The sequence below is a fragment of the Anastrepha obliqua genome, chromosome 2, assembly GCF_027943255.1.
Source record: "Anastrepha obliqua isolate idAnaObli1 chromosome 2, idAnaObli1_1.0, whole genome shotgun sequence".
Lineage (NCBI taxonomy): Eukaryota > Metazoa > Arthropoda > Insecta > Diptera > Tephritidae > Anastrepha > Anastrepha obliqua.
The window spans coordinates 116488257-116504219 of record NC_072893.1 but is presented as its reverse complement, the minus strand read 5'-3'; the positions used below and the strand labels follow the sequence as shown (position 1 = coordinate 116504219).

The window sequence follows — 15963 nt, the reverse complement described above, 5'->3', positions numbered from 1 at the left end:
ATCGGATCAAGGAACAAAATTTCACTTTCTTGATAAAGAACCTATAATTTTACCATAATCCCCACTCAAAGCAATTTTTTTCATTCAAAAATAAAATTTGGGCACCAGAGGCTTAAAATACCCCAGTTTACTCAGGTTTCATGCGGATAAAATGTTTCGAATCATCGATGTCCGATTATTTGTACAGCACTTCGATATAACCGTATTACTATATACAGGGTTATTCAATAGGTGCGCTTCAACTTTTTTCCGATAGGGAGGGCGTACGACGCAATATTTTTTATTTTTCGCTTGTTATTTGTAAACTTCATTAGTATACATTTCATTATGGAACGCTACACACTTGAGCAACGATTGCAAATCGTGCAAATTTCTTATGAAAATAATCGTTCTGTTACTGCTACTTTAAGAGCATTACGGCCATTTTACGGTCCATTTAACAAGCCGTCCCGTTTTGGGGTTATGTGAAGTCATTGGTCTATAGTAACAAGCCGGCGACGATTTGTGAGCTCAGAGCCAATATTGAACGCGAAATTGCTGGAATTTCGGCCGATTTATGCAAAAGAGTGGTCGAAAATTGGGTTCAACGATTGGACTTCGTAAAACGTGCACGCGGTGGTCATGCAAAAGAAATCGAATTTCATACTTAAATGTATATGTTCAAACTCGATAATAAAAAAAAAAATTAGCTAAAAAAGTCAAACCGTTTGTGTTTTATTCAAAAAAGTTCAAAAGTTGAAGCGCTCTTACTGAAAAACCCATTATATTTGGATTATCGATTATAACACATAGTTGTTTCAATTACACATCCCTAGAAGTAGCAAACTTGAAGTGTTATCTATGCGTAAAGTTGACAAGGCGTAAAGCAATTGGGAGTCATCTATGGCTTTGCAGGAGTGTTAAGAAAGTTTTAATATTGAAGTGCATATATTCCGTTTTAGTTGATTGATGTTCAATATGAATTGCGAACTTTGCGACTCAGGCGAACGTGACCAGGTTCAATATGGCAATTTTTACATTGAACACTGTAAAGCTGTGCATATGAATTGTTTGGTTAGTATTTGTATACATAAATGGCTGAGTTATTTGTGGAATTATTCAAGTGTATTCTGTATACATCGAACACGGTGTGTCAACGTTAAATTCCCTTTACCTAAGCGACAAGAAAGTTGTATATTGTGTTATGGGCAAGATGGATTTATTATAATAAATTCGCCTTGATTATGGGTCTGTAATCTTCGCCTTTCGGGGACTCCCCGGTTTAGCGGGAAACAAGTGTCGTTTGCTAAACATTTAAGTGTTGCCACAACTAAAAATACAAAAACCATAACATGATTTCGCAGATCAGGAACTAATCTTGATGTTGGCTATCATATAGAATATTTTTTGCATTTAATTGGGATGCTTTCCATTCAGTGTTACTAATTTAGCGACTTTGTCGCTAGAATTGACGACTTTTGCTTGAGTCTTGGCGACAAAAAAAAAGTTTTGACGACAAAAATAATTTAGCGACTTATCTGACGACTTTTGGAGAGCAAATCAAAACCGTTTTAGGCAATAGATACTTTTCTGTCAACTTGATTACCCGTGAATGCGCTTAACCTTCCATACTCTAGAGTATCAATTTACTGACTATAGATAAAATAACGCAATCCGTCGCCATTTTTTTTCATATGAAAATTTTCGAAATTCCGTACGTACAACGATAACTACACTTATACAAATTAACAAGCAGTTTCAATTTTTAATTCCAGATGATCCGTTTTTGAGTAATCGATGCGACCATGGAGGAGGAAATACTCCACGAGATTATAACTTTTTTTATAAATTAATATTTTTCCATAAAAATTTAGGATGACAGTCTCTAATGGACACTTAATAAAATAAAAAAATCCGATCCACAAATTCCTTCATTTTCCCCCTAAAAAAATCACTTATTTCTTTGGCTGTCACAGTGGTGTTCCTCCTTAAAGCGTAGCTTTTTTATGCCACTTTTTCTTTACTATGCTTAAATATATTTTATAAATCTATTTCAAGACTTTAAATAATAAAAATATAGTAAATTGTTATATGATTTGTCTGGTTTTATTATAATAGTTAATATTATTAATTTTATAAATTTTCAAATTTCCATTTGAGTCCAGTACTGGATCAACTTCGTGAATAACTTTTTCAACATTGCTTGAATCACTCATGCTTTCCAATGATATTTTAAAGATACGAATGTTTTTCAGACACAAATTAACAAAGCGTTAGAAAATTTAGTAGATTTATCGAATCATAATAAAAAAAACCAGTATTTCAGGAGATTGAAACTAACTTCCGTTGATCTCAAATTTCAGTAGAGTTGGTATTACTGGTTTCATTATTATTCATCTAAAAATTTTAAGTCCACAGCTGGCCTCTTGTGCACTTCTCAGAATGAGATTTAGGATCCACCCTGATGGAGTTAGCGATTTTCTAGCGACTTTTGATATTGGCTCTAGCCACTCAGATTTATTGGCGTTGGCAACACTGTTTCCATTTCAATTCAACCGGGCTATTGGGACATGTTCTTCGATATCGATGTAACTCAAATATGTTGCTGTCTGGTCAAAATAATGAGACACGTATTTTTTTGTTCGCCCGAAATTTTTTTTTGACAAGATTTATCCGCAATTTTGTTTTTCGGCTCAAAATCGATTTTTTTTTTAATTATATAAGGAAATTATTTTTAATTGCTAATAGCTTAGTCAAAATTAATGAACCGATTTTAATGATTCTGGGTTCAAAATGATCGTCATTACTTGCACGAGCGATTTCATGTACAAACAAACTCAAGAGGACACCTCAAACTTCAATTGGGCTGAATGCCCAGTTGCTAAAATCAGTTGTTTTTGAGTAAAAAACCTGTTTCGCACTTTTTGTTTTTTGCGAATTATAAAAATTTTCAACTACTTTTTTGCTATTGTTTGTACATGAAGTCGCTCGTGCAAGTAATGACGATCATTTTGAACCCAGAATCATTAAAATCTGTTCATTTTAGACTGAGTTATGAGCAATTAGAAAAAAAATGCTATACAGTAGGTTCTGTTTTTATGCGGTAGATACGTTCCGCAAGAAACAGCATAAAAAAAACAGCATAAAAAAAGCTACTAGTTCTATAGTAAAACTATAGATACGTTTCAAAAGTGCTAAAACCGCATAAATCTGAAATAATTAAATAAAATCGCGCAAACAAAATATTGTATTTTTGAAAATTATATCTTTATTTAAGAAACGTCAGAATCGAAAAATAAATTTAATTAATCAGAAATAAAATCAGACAATACCCACATGTTGCGCGTTCGTTTAGGATTTGGCGTAAAATCACTTTCGTCACTTGAGGAAATGTACACGTCTGATCTAGATAGTTATGCAGGCTGTTCCATACTTGTAGGGTTAGCATTTCTGATGTAATCTGTGATGAGTTTTTGCTTAGCTGGCTTAGAATCTTGTTTATATGTATAATTCCCGATAGGTCGACATGCATTTTGTAATTTAAAAAAAAAAACCGCACTATTTCAAAACCGCATAAAAAAAAGCCGCATAAAAACAGAACCTACTGTATAACCATAATTAAAAAAATCGATTTTGAGCCGAAAAACAAAATAGCCGATAAATCTTGAAAACAAATTTTTTCAAGCGGACGAAAAAATACGTGTCTCATTATTTTGACCAGAGAGCAACATATTTGAGTTACATCGAAATCGAAGAACATGTCCCGAATAGCCCGGTTGAATTGCAATTGAAAGCATCTTTGCTTAATATATTTTTTTTTATCTGTTTCAGCTTTTGTCTACTGGATTGGAACGGAGGGGTTATAGTGGTACTAGCATTAACGGTTTTTTGCTTAGTGATATTGCAAAGCAACGTCAACTGGCCTCTAAAAACGTAAGTTGCAATAAAATGAACGCAATCATAAAAACAAACTTTGGTATAAATTAACAAATATTGTAATTCAGTTGTCATAGAGAAAAAGTAAAAGTTTAAAAATTTCCAAATGAGAAGAAAAGGAATCAATTATTTTAAAATATGTAATACTACTACATACAGTGACGTTCAAAATAGTAGCAACGCGATTTATTACTAAGCTTTGAATATTTTATTTTATTTTATTTATTTATTTTTGTTTTATTTTATTTATTTATTTATTATTTATTTATTTATTTTGATTTATTTATTTTAAAATATTTTTTTTTAATTAGTTAATTTTTTTTTTTTGTTTTTAATATTTTTTTTATAAAAGTATTGTTTATACTACAACAAAAAGCAAAAAGATAGAGAATTCGATATATCGAAGAAACGCATTGTCAACAAAAAAAAAATGAAAATAAAAAAATTTACGTGTGTTTTGAGCTACTTTAAACTGGCACAAAAATACAAAAACTGAACGGGTTTTGATGAAAATATGTTAATTTTTTTTAATTTAGTCGAAAATATATACATTTTTAATTGATTGCGAACCACTATTAAAAGTGACTTGGAAATAAACCGCATTGAAAGTTTTTTCGTGAAAAAGGTGTCCCATGTGAAAAGATTTTAAGTAAATACGTTTGTGTAACATCCAAATTATTTAACCTTAACAAATTCATTAAAAATTGCAAAACAAATTTAATCACATAAAAATTTTAAATTCTTAATATAAGTAAAGTATTTGGCCTTTGAGCAAAAAAATCTGTGGTATTGCATTCTCGAAAAAGTCAAAATGAAAAACGGAATTTTTGCACATTATAAAATAAATATATATTTGAATGAAACAATTATCTTCTAAAAGTAAAGTTTGACAAATTGTCTACAAAGTGACCTAACCGTTTAACAGGAGCACTTATAAATTTATTTTTTTGCTGTGTTAATTAACCAATCGAAAAAATTATACTACCTTCTGGGCATACATACGAGGTAAAATGTATACCTATTTTTAGTTCCATCGGGTGAATACTACTTGACTTTCATATCCACCGTGTTGAAAAATCTAGTTTCGAGAAACATGAAAAAGAAGAAACCAGATTTCAAGGGACGCCCAAACAAAAACAATACCACCTCTCGACCAATTTGTTAATGCCATTCCGCCAAAAGTCGCCTGGTCTGGTGTCGAAAAAGTTGTTGAGCCAGTTTTTGAGGATCTCTTTGTTATGGACTTTCATATGGTATTAAAAGGAGCGGAAAAGATGGTAAGCGATCGGTGCAAAGTCCAGAGAATACGACGGATGCTGAAGGACCTCCCGTTCGAGTGTGGCTTTGGCGACTTGTGCAACATGGGGCCTGGCGTTGTCGTTGTTGTTATGTTGTTAACAGCATAGGTAGCCCTGTCAGTGTAGGCATATCATCGTTCGTCTTCGTCTAGCTCATCTAGGGGTAGGCCCAGGAAACATGCTGTTTCGACAGGTTGGGTCCAGAGGGAGAGGGGGGTTAGATGAGTCGGTTTGAGGGGGCATGTGAAGAGGTGGTTAGTGTCGTGCGGGGTACCTTCACATGCCGGACATGTGTTTGGTATGTCGGGGTCGATTCTGGATATGTAGGAGTTTAACCTGCTACAATATCCAGAGCGTAGTTGTGCCAGTGTTACACGGGTCTCACGGGGAAGCTGGAGCTCTTCATCTGCAATAGGTGGTGGTTGGACTCCGATTACGGCATTCACAGGGCGGGAGTTCAAGAAGGTGGTAACGGTCTCCCGGTGAATGTCGTTTATAGACTGTCTAAATACAGTCCGGTCCAGTAGGTTACGGTCGGTCTTGTCCTGGATATCGCCAGCGTAGTCAAAGAGGTGTCTCCTGACGTGCCTAGGAGGCGGCTCAGGCTCAAGCAGGTGTCTGCAGGGATGAGACCTGCGGTAACATCCGAGCAGGAACTGCTTGCTGAGCAATTTGTTGTGCTCCGCAACTGGGAGCATTTGTGCCTCGTTGTGAAGGTGTTGGATAGGTGACATCAGGAGGCACCCGGTCGCTGTCCGAATGGCGGTATTTTGACAGGTCTGTAGCTTAGTCCACTGCGAATCACTAGTTCCAGGCGACCAGATAGGCGCAGCATAGTTGAGAACCGGCCGGCCAATTGCCTTAAATGTCGAAAGCAACAGTTCTTTGTCTTTTCCCCAAGTGCTGCCGGCCAGCGATTTGAGGACCTTGTTGCGATTTTGGACCTTAGTGGCAATTGCGGTTGTATGCGCAGAGAAGGAGAGCAAGCTGTCAAAGGTTACACCCAAAATTTTGGGGTTATTCACAGTCGGAATTGGTGTGTCATCGACTTTTACCTTAAGGGGCAGCTTGACCTCCTTTGTCCAGGTGGTGAAAAGGGTCGCCGTGGACTTTGTGGGGGAAAGTTGTAGATTCCTCGCAGTGAAAAAGCGAGAAAGGTCGGTGAGGTAATCGTTCACTTTGGAACACAGGCCATCGATGTCATTGCCCGACGCCATTATCGTGCAATCGTCAGCGTATGAGATCAGGGAAACTCCCGCTGGTGGTTGGGGGAGCTTCGAGATGTAGAAGTTAAAAAGCAAGGGTGAAAGGACACCACCCTGCGGTACGCCTTGCTTAATCTTCCTCTGCTTTGACATTTGATCTCGAAAAATCACTGACGAGTGCCGACCGCTCAGGTAGTTCGCGGACCACCTCTTCAGCCCTGGCGGGAGTGTCGACTGATAAATGTCATCTAGTAGCGTGGAATGGCTGACTGTATCGAAAGCCTTTTTCAAGTCCAACGCTACTAGGACAGTCCTCTCGCAGGGGCGGTTTTGGTTAAGCCCGCGATTTATCTGGGCGTTTATGGCGGTGAGTGCAGTGGTGGTGCTGTGCACTCGTCGGAAACCGTGCTGATGTGGGGCTGGGGCCAGGTGTTTCGTGAAGAGTGGGAGTAGGAGGGCTTCAAGTGTCTTCACTACTGGGGAAAGGAGAGTTATCGGCCGATAAGACTCCCCTTGGTTGGCGGGTTTCCCAGGTTTCAGTAGTGGGACCACTCTCCCTGCTTTCCACTTTTCAGGGATGATGAGAGTGGCCATAGACATATTGAAAACCCTTGTGAGAAATCCTACTCCCAGGGGTCCCAGATGCTTCAGCATCAGCGCGTTTAAGCCGTCAGGGCCAATGGCTTTCGATGATTTCGAACTGTTGATGGCCCCCTGAACCTCATCACCGGAGAAAGTAAGTGGCGCACTGTTGTTCGTCAGTTTGTGCAGCCTTCTGGTAGCACGACGCTTGGTTCTGTCGCCCGGAGGATGCAGTATAAAAAGCCGGCTAAAATAGCTCGCGCATCTCTTCGGGTCCGACGAAGTGCAACCGTTGAAGGTGATAGCCACCTTGTCGTTGTGCTTCGTCGGGTTTGACAGGGACCTAACGGTGGACCAGAGCTTACTCACCCCAGAGGTGAGGTTGCAGGTCTTCAGGTGCTCAACCCATTTAGTCCGCTTATGCTGGTTTACCAGTTGCCGGATCTCCAAATTGAGATCCCTTATGCGGGGATCCCCGGGATCGGCCTGGCGTAGGTGGTCACGCTCGTTTGCTAAACTGTCTGCTTCGGCTGGGAAATGAGGACGAATGTCCTTATAACTTCCAGCAGGAATGAAGCGAGCCGCAGCAGCTGTGAGCACCCTGCGGAATGCGCGTTCGCCTACGCGCACATCGGTGGGGATGGGAAGAGCGGCGAAGGTGTCCTCGGTAAATTCCGTGAAGCCGGCCCAATTAGCTTTTTTAAAGTTAAAATAGGACCGGTGATTCGCGGAAACGAAGTCGGCAGGTCTCTCGATCGAGACGATAATGGGCAAGTGGTCTGATGCAAGCGATAGCATAGGTCGCCACGTTATGCTATTTATCAGACCAGCGCTAGCAATTGTTAGGTCAGGCGAGCTGCTGCAATTGCCCACTACCCTGGTGGGGGCGTCGTCGTTTACTGTGCTGAATGTCGAGTCGTCTATCTGCTCTGCCAGTTGCTGTCCCCTACGATCATTTGGCAGGCTTGAATGCCAAAGATCGTGATGCGCATTAAAGTCACCTACAACCAATCGGTTTTCACCTCTGAGGAGCGCACCTATATCAGGGTGATATCCAGCCGGGCAGCAGGGTGACAGGGGGTATATATATATTAAATATTTCGAGCTCGGAATCGCCTGACCGGACAGCTATGCCTTGACATTCTAAGGTGCTGTCCCTGCGGTCGATTCCTTCATCGATAAGACGATACTGCACAGTGTGGTGGACTATAAACGCTAGGCCACCGCCATTGTCTCGCTCGCGATCACGTCTGTGCACGTTATAGCCATCCCTGGTGATCAGAGATGACCTAGCGTGCAACTTTGTTTCTTGGACCGCAGCTATCTTGATACTGTGCCGGCTCATAAAGTCGACTATCTCGTCGACCTTACTCGTAAGTCCGTTGCAGTTTAGCTGGAGAAGCTTGAAGCTTCTCGGTGAGGTCAGTGTAATCCGGGGGGTGAGGGACGCATGGTGTTGTCTGCGTTGGGCCTGCTGCGCAATCCACTGTGGCTGTTGCGGCCTGATGGTGGTGGGCGGCCGCGCCTCCGAGGGCGGTTGTGGGTGCAGAGCTCTGCAGCAGGGGGCAACGTAGGCAGTTGTCCACTCACGGGTGGTGCGCAGGCCGGAACATCTCCGAAAATGGCACCAGCCATTGCAGGAATTGCACTGGACTGTTACCAGATTCCGAGGTATTACGACCTGACACACGGAACAGACTGTGCGGGGGACCAGGAGCTGCTGGTTTGTCCCCGCACTGGAGTTGGAGCTGGAAGGAAGGGGAGGGATTAAGGGGGAGTTGTGTTGCTCCGATAGGCTCCTCACCGTGGAGGTGTTTGTCGTGGTGGCGGTTGGTAGTGCCGGCCTATCAGGGGGTGTGTTAGCCGTGGAGGCATCAGACGCCTGCTGGCGGGAGCAACACGTGGCCACATACCGTGTGGACCACTCCCTATGTGACTTAAGACCCGAGCAGGTCTTAAGGTGGCTCCACCCGTTGCACTTGTTGCACCTAACCGAGGTGGAGTTCGGGTGAAGCCGTTTGTGGCAGACGCAGCAGTAGAATACTTCTGGCCCAGGGTTGGATTCGATTCCAGCTCTGAGGAGAAGTATTTGGAGCAGGGTTGCTGCGGGAGTTTGCTCCTGTGACGTAAGGCGAGGGATGGTATGGGTTTCACTAGACAGGGCTAGTATACTGGGGCGGCAGCCCTTGGTCGGGAAAAACCCGAGTCATTCCGGTACGTAGAACCGGCTGCCATGGGAATGCTGGCGTTGTCGTGAAGGAGTTTGGTTTGAACAAGTCGATCAGGCCTTTTCACTCAAATAGCCTCATTCACGCGGTGTAGCTGGGCAATGTAAATGTCCCAGACTGTTTCGGCAGCTTTTTAAACTCGATGGAAAGCAAAGAAGAGCAGGTGGCGAAAATATTGGGTATGCCATTTCTAAGCCTCTAAAGTAATAATAAATTAAATAACTAAAAAATACAATTAGCATACATAGTTTTGTAGAGCAGAAAGAGTTCTACCGAATGAATAATTACTCTTTGCCAAACAGCAAACAAATCATTGTAAAATAAAAGAAAATATAAAAACGCGATAAACTTATTCCCCAACCCTATAATTATTTATTATTTCTCTATTTTGTGTAGAAATGCTGTTACTGCGACAAAAGAGGGGCTAATATTTCCTGTTGGAGAGTAAATTGTGAACGGTGGTTTCACTTGGTTTGTGGCGTTAAAAACGGTGCCAGGAATCAATTTATCGCACCCTACCGTTCATATTGCAATAGACATATAAAGAAGCCTACCTATCGACCAAAGCCCAATGAAATCTGTTGTATTTGCTATGAAAATTTATTCACCGAAATGAATCGCTTTAATGCGGTGGACATGTTGCGTGCTCCTTGTTGCCGTAATGGTTGGTTCCATAAATTCTGCTTACAGAAATATGCCCAAACAGCTGGTAATTCATTTAAATGTCCGCTATGCAACAACGTAGAGAGGTTTAGGAGCTGTTTGCCATATTGGGGCGTGGCTATCTACAACACGTGAGAGCGAAAATGTTTTGTAAGTAAAAGTATTAATTTTTAATTTTAATTTTTCAGCACTCCTGAGTGGGAATTGACTTCCAATGCGCCTGAGAATGTTTTCGAACGTAACTTCGTGTGTGATGCCCTAACATGCATTAATCCGTTGGGACGCACTCACCATAGTGGCTCAAATCCAATATATACTTGCACTATATGCGGAAATGTCACGCAACATTTTTTGTGTGCAAGATATTCAGATTCTCCTTTTGCGTGTGACTTCTGTATACTAGGTGGAAGGCTTACGCGTGAAAGGAGTGAAGAATCAATTTTCGATGACTATATAAATCCGGGTTATCAAAATAGCAGTTATAACAATTCACGGGAATCAACTGATAGCACTAGCAAAGGTTTGTATTCTTACTTTCTCGTAACTTGTCAAGAGCCGAGCTCAACTGGTCAAATTTTAAACTAACTTTGTAGAAAAGTAGCCAGTTTGTAGGGCTAATTGAATTGAAGCGAATTTTAAAACTGAGTTTAGGATCTGGTTTTCAGTGCTTGTTTAACAGTGAATCTCTAAACAGATTTTAAGCCTGCCATTTTAGTGTTTAAACTTAGTTTAGCTGAAAAGTAGGGTTAGACTTACGTTGAAAAGAAGGAACGGAAGGCGAAAAAGGAAATAAATTTGTTCTGAGAATTTGGCATAAGTAGTATTTTTTCATAGAATGTACACCCTTACAATAAAGTTTTAGCAGGTTTTACAATTTTTTTTCGTAATTTTCACAATTTTTTTTTTTAACTATAGTTAATTCTACAATTTTCATATAATACATTTTTTTTCTGACCATGTTGATCATATTTTTTTTCATATAACGAATGCGCGCCAAAGTTTTTCCCCCATTAGGTGGAAAAATGATCGAAAATCAGCGAAAATTTTGAACCACAGGGAACTTGCACTTTATTAATTAATCATCCAGTTTTGGTTTTGATTATCTTACTCAATTAAAACAAAGGACTTTGAATGATGAAAATCTTGATTTTGGTCTGTACGTTGATTTTGATGACGTCCATTGACCTCCATTGCCTTGTCTAAATGTATACTGTAGCTCTCAAGTTCACAGGTATCAAATATGATTGCAAAAATTATAAATCATCCGATGGTGATTCATTTTTCGCCACCTTGTACTAATCTTATTTTTTGTAATTTTTCCTAACTTAACTCTAGACATAAATAAATAAATCCCGATAGATGAAGACCAACAAATTTAATGGGCAGGCTATAAACCCCATTTTTTCTTCAATTCTGATTAAATGAAATGAATGAAAATTTTTAGAAAAACAAAAAAATTTTACAAAAACAAAGTCAGAACCGGTCAAAATGTCATGTATTTATTATTTTACCCATGAGTGTATGTGTGTATTTGTAAATACATCTAAGAAAATACCATTACGATATCCTTAGGTTTTGATTTCTATACAATAAACTTTTTTTAATATACATTCAGTTAAAAAAAATATCGGGAATTGTTCATTTAAAGAGCGCGCGTTACACATATGTCTAAATTTTTGTTGTTGAAATGTTGGAACAACTGTCCTCTATAGTGTCGCAGAGTTTGAGCGTGATCTGTCAGTTAGCTTGTTTTTGGCATTTAACTATATTAGTCGACCGCAGGTGTGCTCTGCGATTTTCATTATGGATAAAAATATCGAACAAAGAATTTATCTTGAATTTGAATTGAAAGAATTTTGTGTGTTTGAACGGGATTTCGTGTGCCGAATCATTGAAAATGTTGCAGAAAGCCTATGGCGAGTGTGATTTATCAAAAACACGGATATACGAGTGGTATAAGGCTTTTGCAGAGGGCCGAGAATGAAAACGTCGACAAAGTCAAAGAAATGGTGCTGGAAAAACATAATTTAAGTTTGAAGGAGGTAGCTCGTGACTTTTGCGTGTCTCACAAATCAATTCGCAACACTTTACACCATCAATTGGGCATGAGACGCGTGACTGCTCGACTCGTTCCAAGAGGGTTGAATTTCTTTCAAAAAATTCATCGGAAGAAAGTGGCAGACATGCTTGAGCAAGTGAATACGGACTCAACGTTTATCCAGCGCATCATAACAGGTGATGTGACGTGGCTATATGAGTTTGACATGCCTACCAGTTAACAAGCGGCTGAATGGCGCTTTCCACATGAGCCCAAACCTAAAAAAACCACGTCAAAGTCGGTCGAAAGTAAAAGTCATCCTACTCCTTTTCTTTGGTTATCATGGTGTTTTGCACTCGGAACTCGTTCCAAATGGTTCTACGGTAAATAAAAAATATTATTTGGAAGTTTTACGACGTTTGAGAGAGAATGTGCATTGGAAACGGCCCAATTTGTGGAAAAAAAACTAATGGATCTTGCACCATGATAACGCACCGTCTCGCAATGCTCATATTGTGAACACTTTTTTGACAAAAAACTTGAAATAGGTGTCTTGCTTCGAATAGAGCCTATTTTGAAGGCGACAAAATAAATGTTGATGAATAAACAAATATTTTGCGTTTTATTGAACAATTCCCGGTACTTTTTTGACAGAGTATACATAAGTGCCAGTTTTCGAGTGCAAGTTTGATTTCACACTGCAAGATCGAAGGTTTAAACTTGGACTTGAACAGGTATTGACTCCGAAGCATTAAGTAACGGTCTTTCGGATCAATTGTTCAATGGTTCAACTTTGCAGCCCCAAAATTTGCGGGCTTTTTAGAAGAGAGTAGAAAGAAATAAATACGTTGGCTGTGTCATGTCGTCCGAATGGATACAAACGCTCCGGCTTTGAAAGTATTCGATGCGGTACCAGCTGGTGGTAGTAGAGGAAGAGGAAGGCCTCCTCTGCGTTGGAAAGATCAGGTCGAGAAGGACTTGGCTTCACTGGGTGTATCCAATTGGCACCGGTTAGCACGAGAAAGAAACGACTGGCGCGCCTTGTTAAACTCGGCCAAAATCGCGTAAGCGGTTATCGCGCCAATTAAGAAGAAGAAGAAGAAAGAAAGAAATAAGGATCGATGACGCCACCAAAGATTTATGAACTTCGCTTTATTTTTACTACTTATTTCATTTTATTTTTTTCAATATAAATTTCCACAATTTAGAAGTGTTGTTCTGGCGTGAAACAATTTCATGATGATTTGCCAAACCTTATTGAACCGAAAATGTCAGCACAGTTTGCCATTCTCAGCTAAAAAAAAAACAGCCGCAATTACAATATAAGGCATAATTTTGTTATGAATTTATTTTATCTTCTAATAGGTTTGGATTGGTTCATCCGGATCGCTGAGAATGTGCTTTGTCACCCTTTTATTGTACTGCGACGGCAATGCCAAATTTACAATGCTTCCAGGCGCTATCATTTACAGCCATTTTCTTTGGTGCCGATCATAATGCAGTTGTATCGTCGAAAAGATGTCATCACATTTTGGAATGGTTTGGGCGAATGCCTGATTTGCCGCTGCTTTTCGTGGGTATTGGACAATATCTTTTACTTTTTCATAGGTTTGTCCAAATAAGCATTATTTCATATTAAAATCATAATGTTATTTTTCTATTAAATATTACAGAAAGAGAGAACTTCTTCTGCTATTTGTTGGTTAAGAGGTAAACAATAAATGAAGAGAAATTTAATTTAAATAATCAAAATTTGTATTTATAGTGTGAATGTTGGAGTAATGTTTCTTTTTAATGCCGGTTGCTTGGTGGCCACCGTAGCAGGTACGGATGGATTGCTTTTTCCACAAAGGTTGCTACCGTTGATGTCAATTTATGTTCCTTGCCTGTGTATGGAAATCGCAAAAGATATATTTGGGTAAATCCATTGAAAATATGAAATATTTTTCGTTTATAGTTCATGTACCTATCTTACTTTTAGAGCGTTCATTAGAAGACGGGTATGGGCGATTATGCGAAAACCAAATCAACAGGTGTGTCGACGCGAATATGATGGAGTAGAAAATCAAAAGGCGGAAATTTGCACAGATCTGATCACGCGAATTATTACCGAAGTTGTATTTTATCCGTTTGAAACGGTTTTAAGTCGCATTCAGATACAAGGCACCAAAAGCATTATAGATAATCTTGATAATGGTAAAACTAAGGTGCTCATACGCACTGATTATAAAGGGGCCGCCGATTGTTACCGAACTATAGTAAAAAATGAGGGCTTCTCTGGGCTTTACAAAGGATTTGGAGCCTTAACTTTGCAGTTTGCTGCACATATTGTCATCGTAAAGATTGCAAACTGGATTTTTTAAAAACCACGCTCAATACAAATGCGTTCTGTACAAACTAGAACCATTAACTGACTATTAATATAAAGGGTTTTCCAATAAGAGGTGTTGTTTTCATAAAAGATCAATGGTTTCGTTGCTTGTGTGGCACCTAGCGCCGTCTTGTTGAAAATAAACATTATCCAGATCAATAACATCCAATTCCGGCCATAAAAAATCGTTAATCATCTCTCTATAGCGCAATCCATTCACCGTAACTGTGGCTCCAGCTTCATTTTCGAAAAAGTAAGATCCAATGACTCCACCGGACCATAAACCGCGTCAAACAGTCGCACGTTGAGGATAGAGAGGCTTTTCAACAATAACTCTTGGATTCTCTGAGCCCCAGATCCGACAATTTTGCTTGTTGACGAAACCACCGAGTTGGAAATGGGCCTCATCACTCAGGATGATTTTTCGATGGAATTCCGGATAATTTTCATGCATTTCAACTACCCAATCAGCAAACATACGACGTTGTTGATGATCGGCCGGCTTGAGTTCTTGTGTTAACTGGACTTTATAAGCCTTAAGACCCAATTCTTTATGCAAAATACGGTGTAATGACGTTTGTGGAATGCCTAATTCCAAAGACCGACGAGGAATGGACAAACCTGGATTTTCTTCAATACTTTCGCCTACAACAGCAATATTATTCTTCACATCAGTAACTTGTTCCAACAGCTCGAATTTGTTCACCAATTTCTGTATTGCGGCCCGACAAGGTGCTTCACGATTATCCAAAAATGTTCGAGCTTTACGAACCGTCTCTGCCAGATTTTCACCATTTTTATAGTGAATTTTAATAATTTCAATGTATTGTTTAAGCGTGAATCGTTCCATTTTTATTAATGGCGTAGTTTCTACTTGTCAAATATCAAAAAATGACAGCTTCAAAAGTGACATCTACCGAAATAGCGGGCTATTCAAAATAACACCTGTTGTTGGAAAACCCTTTTCAATGAAAACGGGCTTAGTAAAGAAAATTGTATAATTGTATTGTATGTAAAATAATAAAGTTGAGGATAGGTACTAGAGCGCTTACTATGCGGTGAACCGAATATTCGAATACCATATTAGTTGAATAAAATTATCCGATAGGCATTAATCGAATAGCTGAACGCTATCGACCAGTCGGTTAGCCGCTAATTTTTTAATACTCTGTTGACTGTTAAGTTTTTGTTATTCGAATAATACTGTTTTTTTAGTTAGTACAAGCCTAAAACACAAGAGATACTTCAATGCGTTTGATTTGTATTTCGGAAACTGCAGCAACAGTGACTGGAGGCTGTTATTCAGAAATACATATCTCTATATCATCGGTCGATTTATATTTCAAATTATCAAATAAACTTTATAAATTTTATCTAAAATATATATACTTAATTTCTCCATTTTAATCACCATATTTATTTAAATTTAGAATTTTGACTCAATTTGCAAATTTTAATTTGTGTGTATTTTTACCATGCGATGGTTGTTTTTCTCACATGCAAATTCTTACAAGTAAAAATGTATGAATGTTACTGATCGCCATTCACTTGGGCGTGGCCAAGACGATTCTTCTGCATATGGTTCAAGCAGCTCACAACTCCCGGGATTAGCCCAAGTATCCTCTGGGTAGCTTTCAAACACCCGTTCGGCAGTGAGCTAAAG

At 39.3% G+C, this 15963-nt stretch overlaps 1 protein-coding gene across 1 annotated transcript; it reads left to right on the top strand.

The window, feature by feature from the left end:
- The first annotated feature begins 808 nt into the window (after positions 1-808).
- On the top strand, positions 809-15707 carry LOC129237050 (solute carrier family 25 member 46-B-like). Its single transcript, XM_054871444.1, has 8 exons — positions 809-1053; positions 3811-3912; positions 9625-10022; positions 10080-10411; positions 13295-13537; positions 13603-13639; positions 13695-13847; positions 13911-15707. The coding sequence occupies exons 1-8, from the start codon at positions 949-951 to the stop codon at positions 14290-14292; spliced, it is 1752 nt and encodes a 583-aa protein (XP_054727419.1). The 5' UTR covers positions 809-948; the 3' UTR covers positions 14293-15707.
- Positions 15708-15963: the final 256 nt, after the last annotated feature.

What these genes read in the sequence shown, in the direction of transcription:
- LOC129237050 (XM_054871444.1), top strand. Translation starts at nt 949, where the DNA reads ATGTTCAATATGAATTGCGAACTTTGCGACTCAGGCGAACGTGACCAG. An exon ending in TATCTTTTACTTTTTCATAG is followed by an intron (nt 13,538 to 13,602) that starts GTTTGTCCAAAT and finishes TAAATATTACAG; the next exon opens with AAAGAGAGAACTTCTTCTGC. An exon ending in TGCTATTTGTTGGTTAAGAG is followed by an intron (nt 13,640 to 13,694) that starts GTAAACAATAAA and finishes TTGTATTTATAG; the next exon opens with TGTGAATGTTGGAGTAATGT.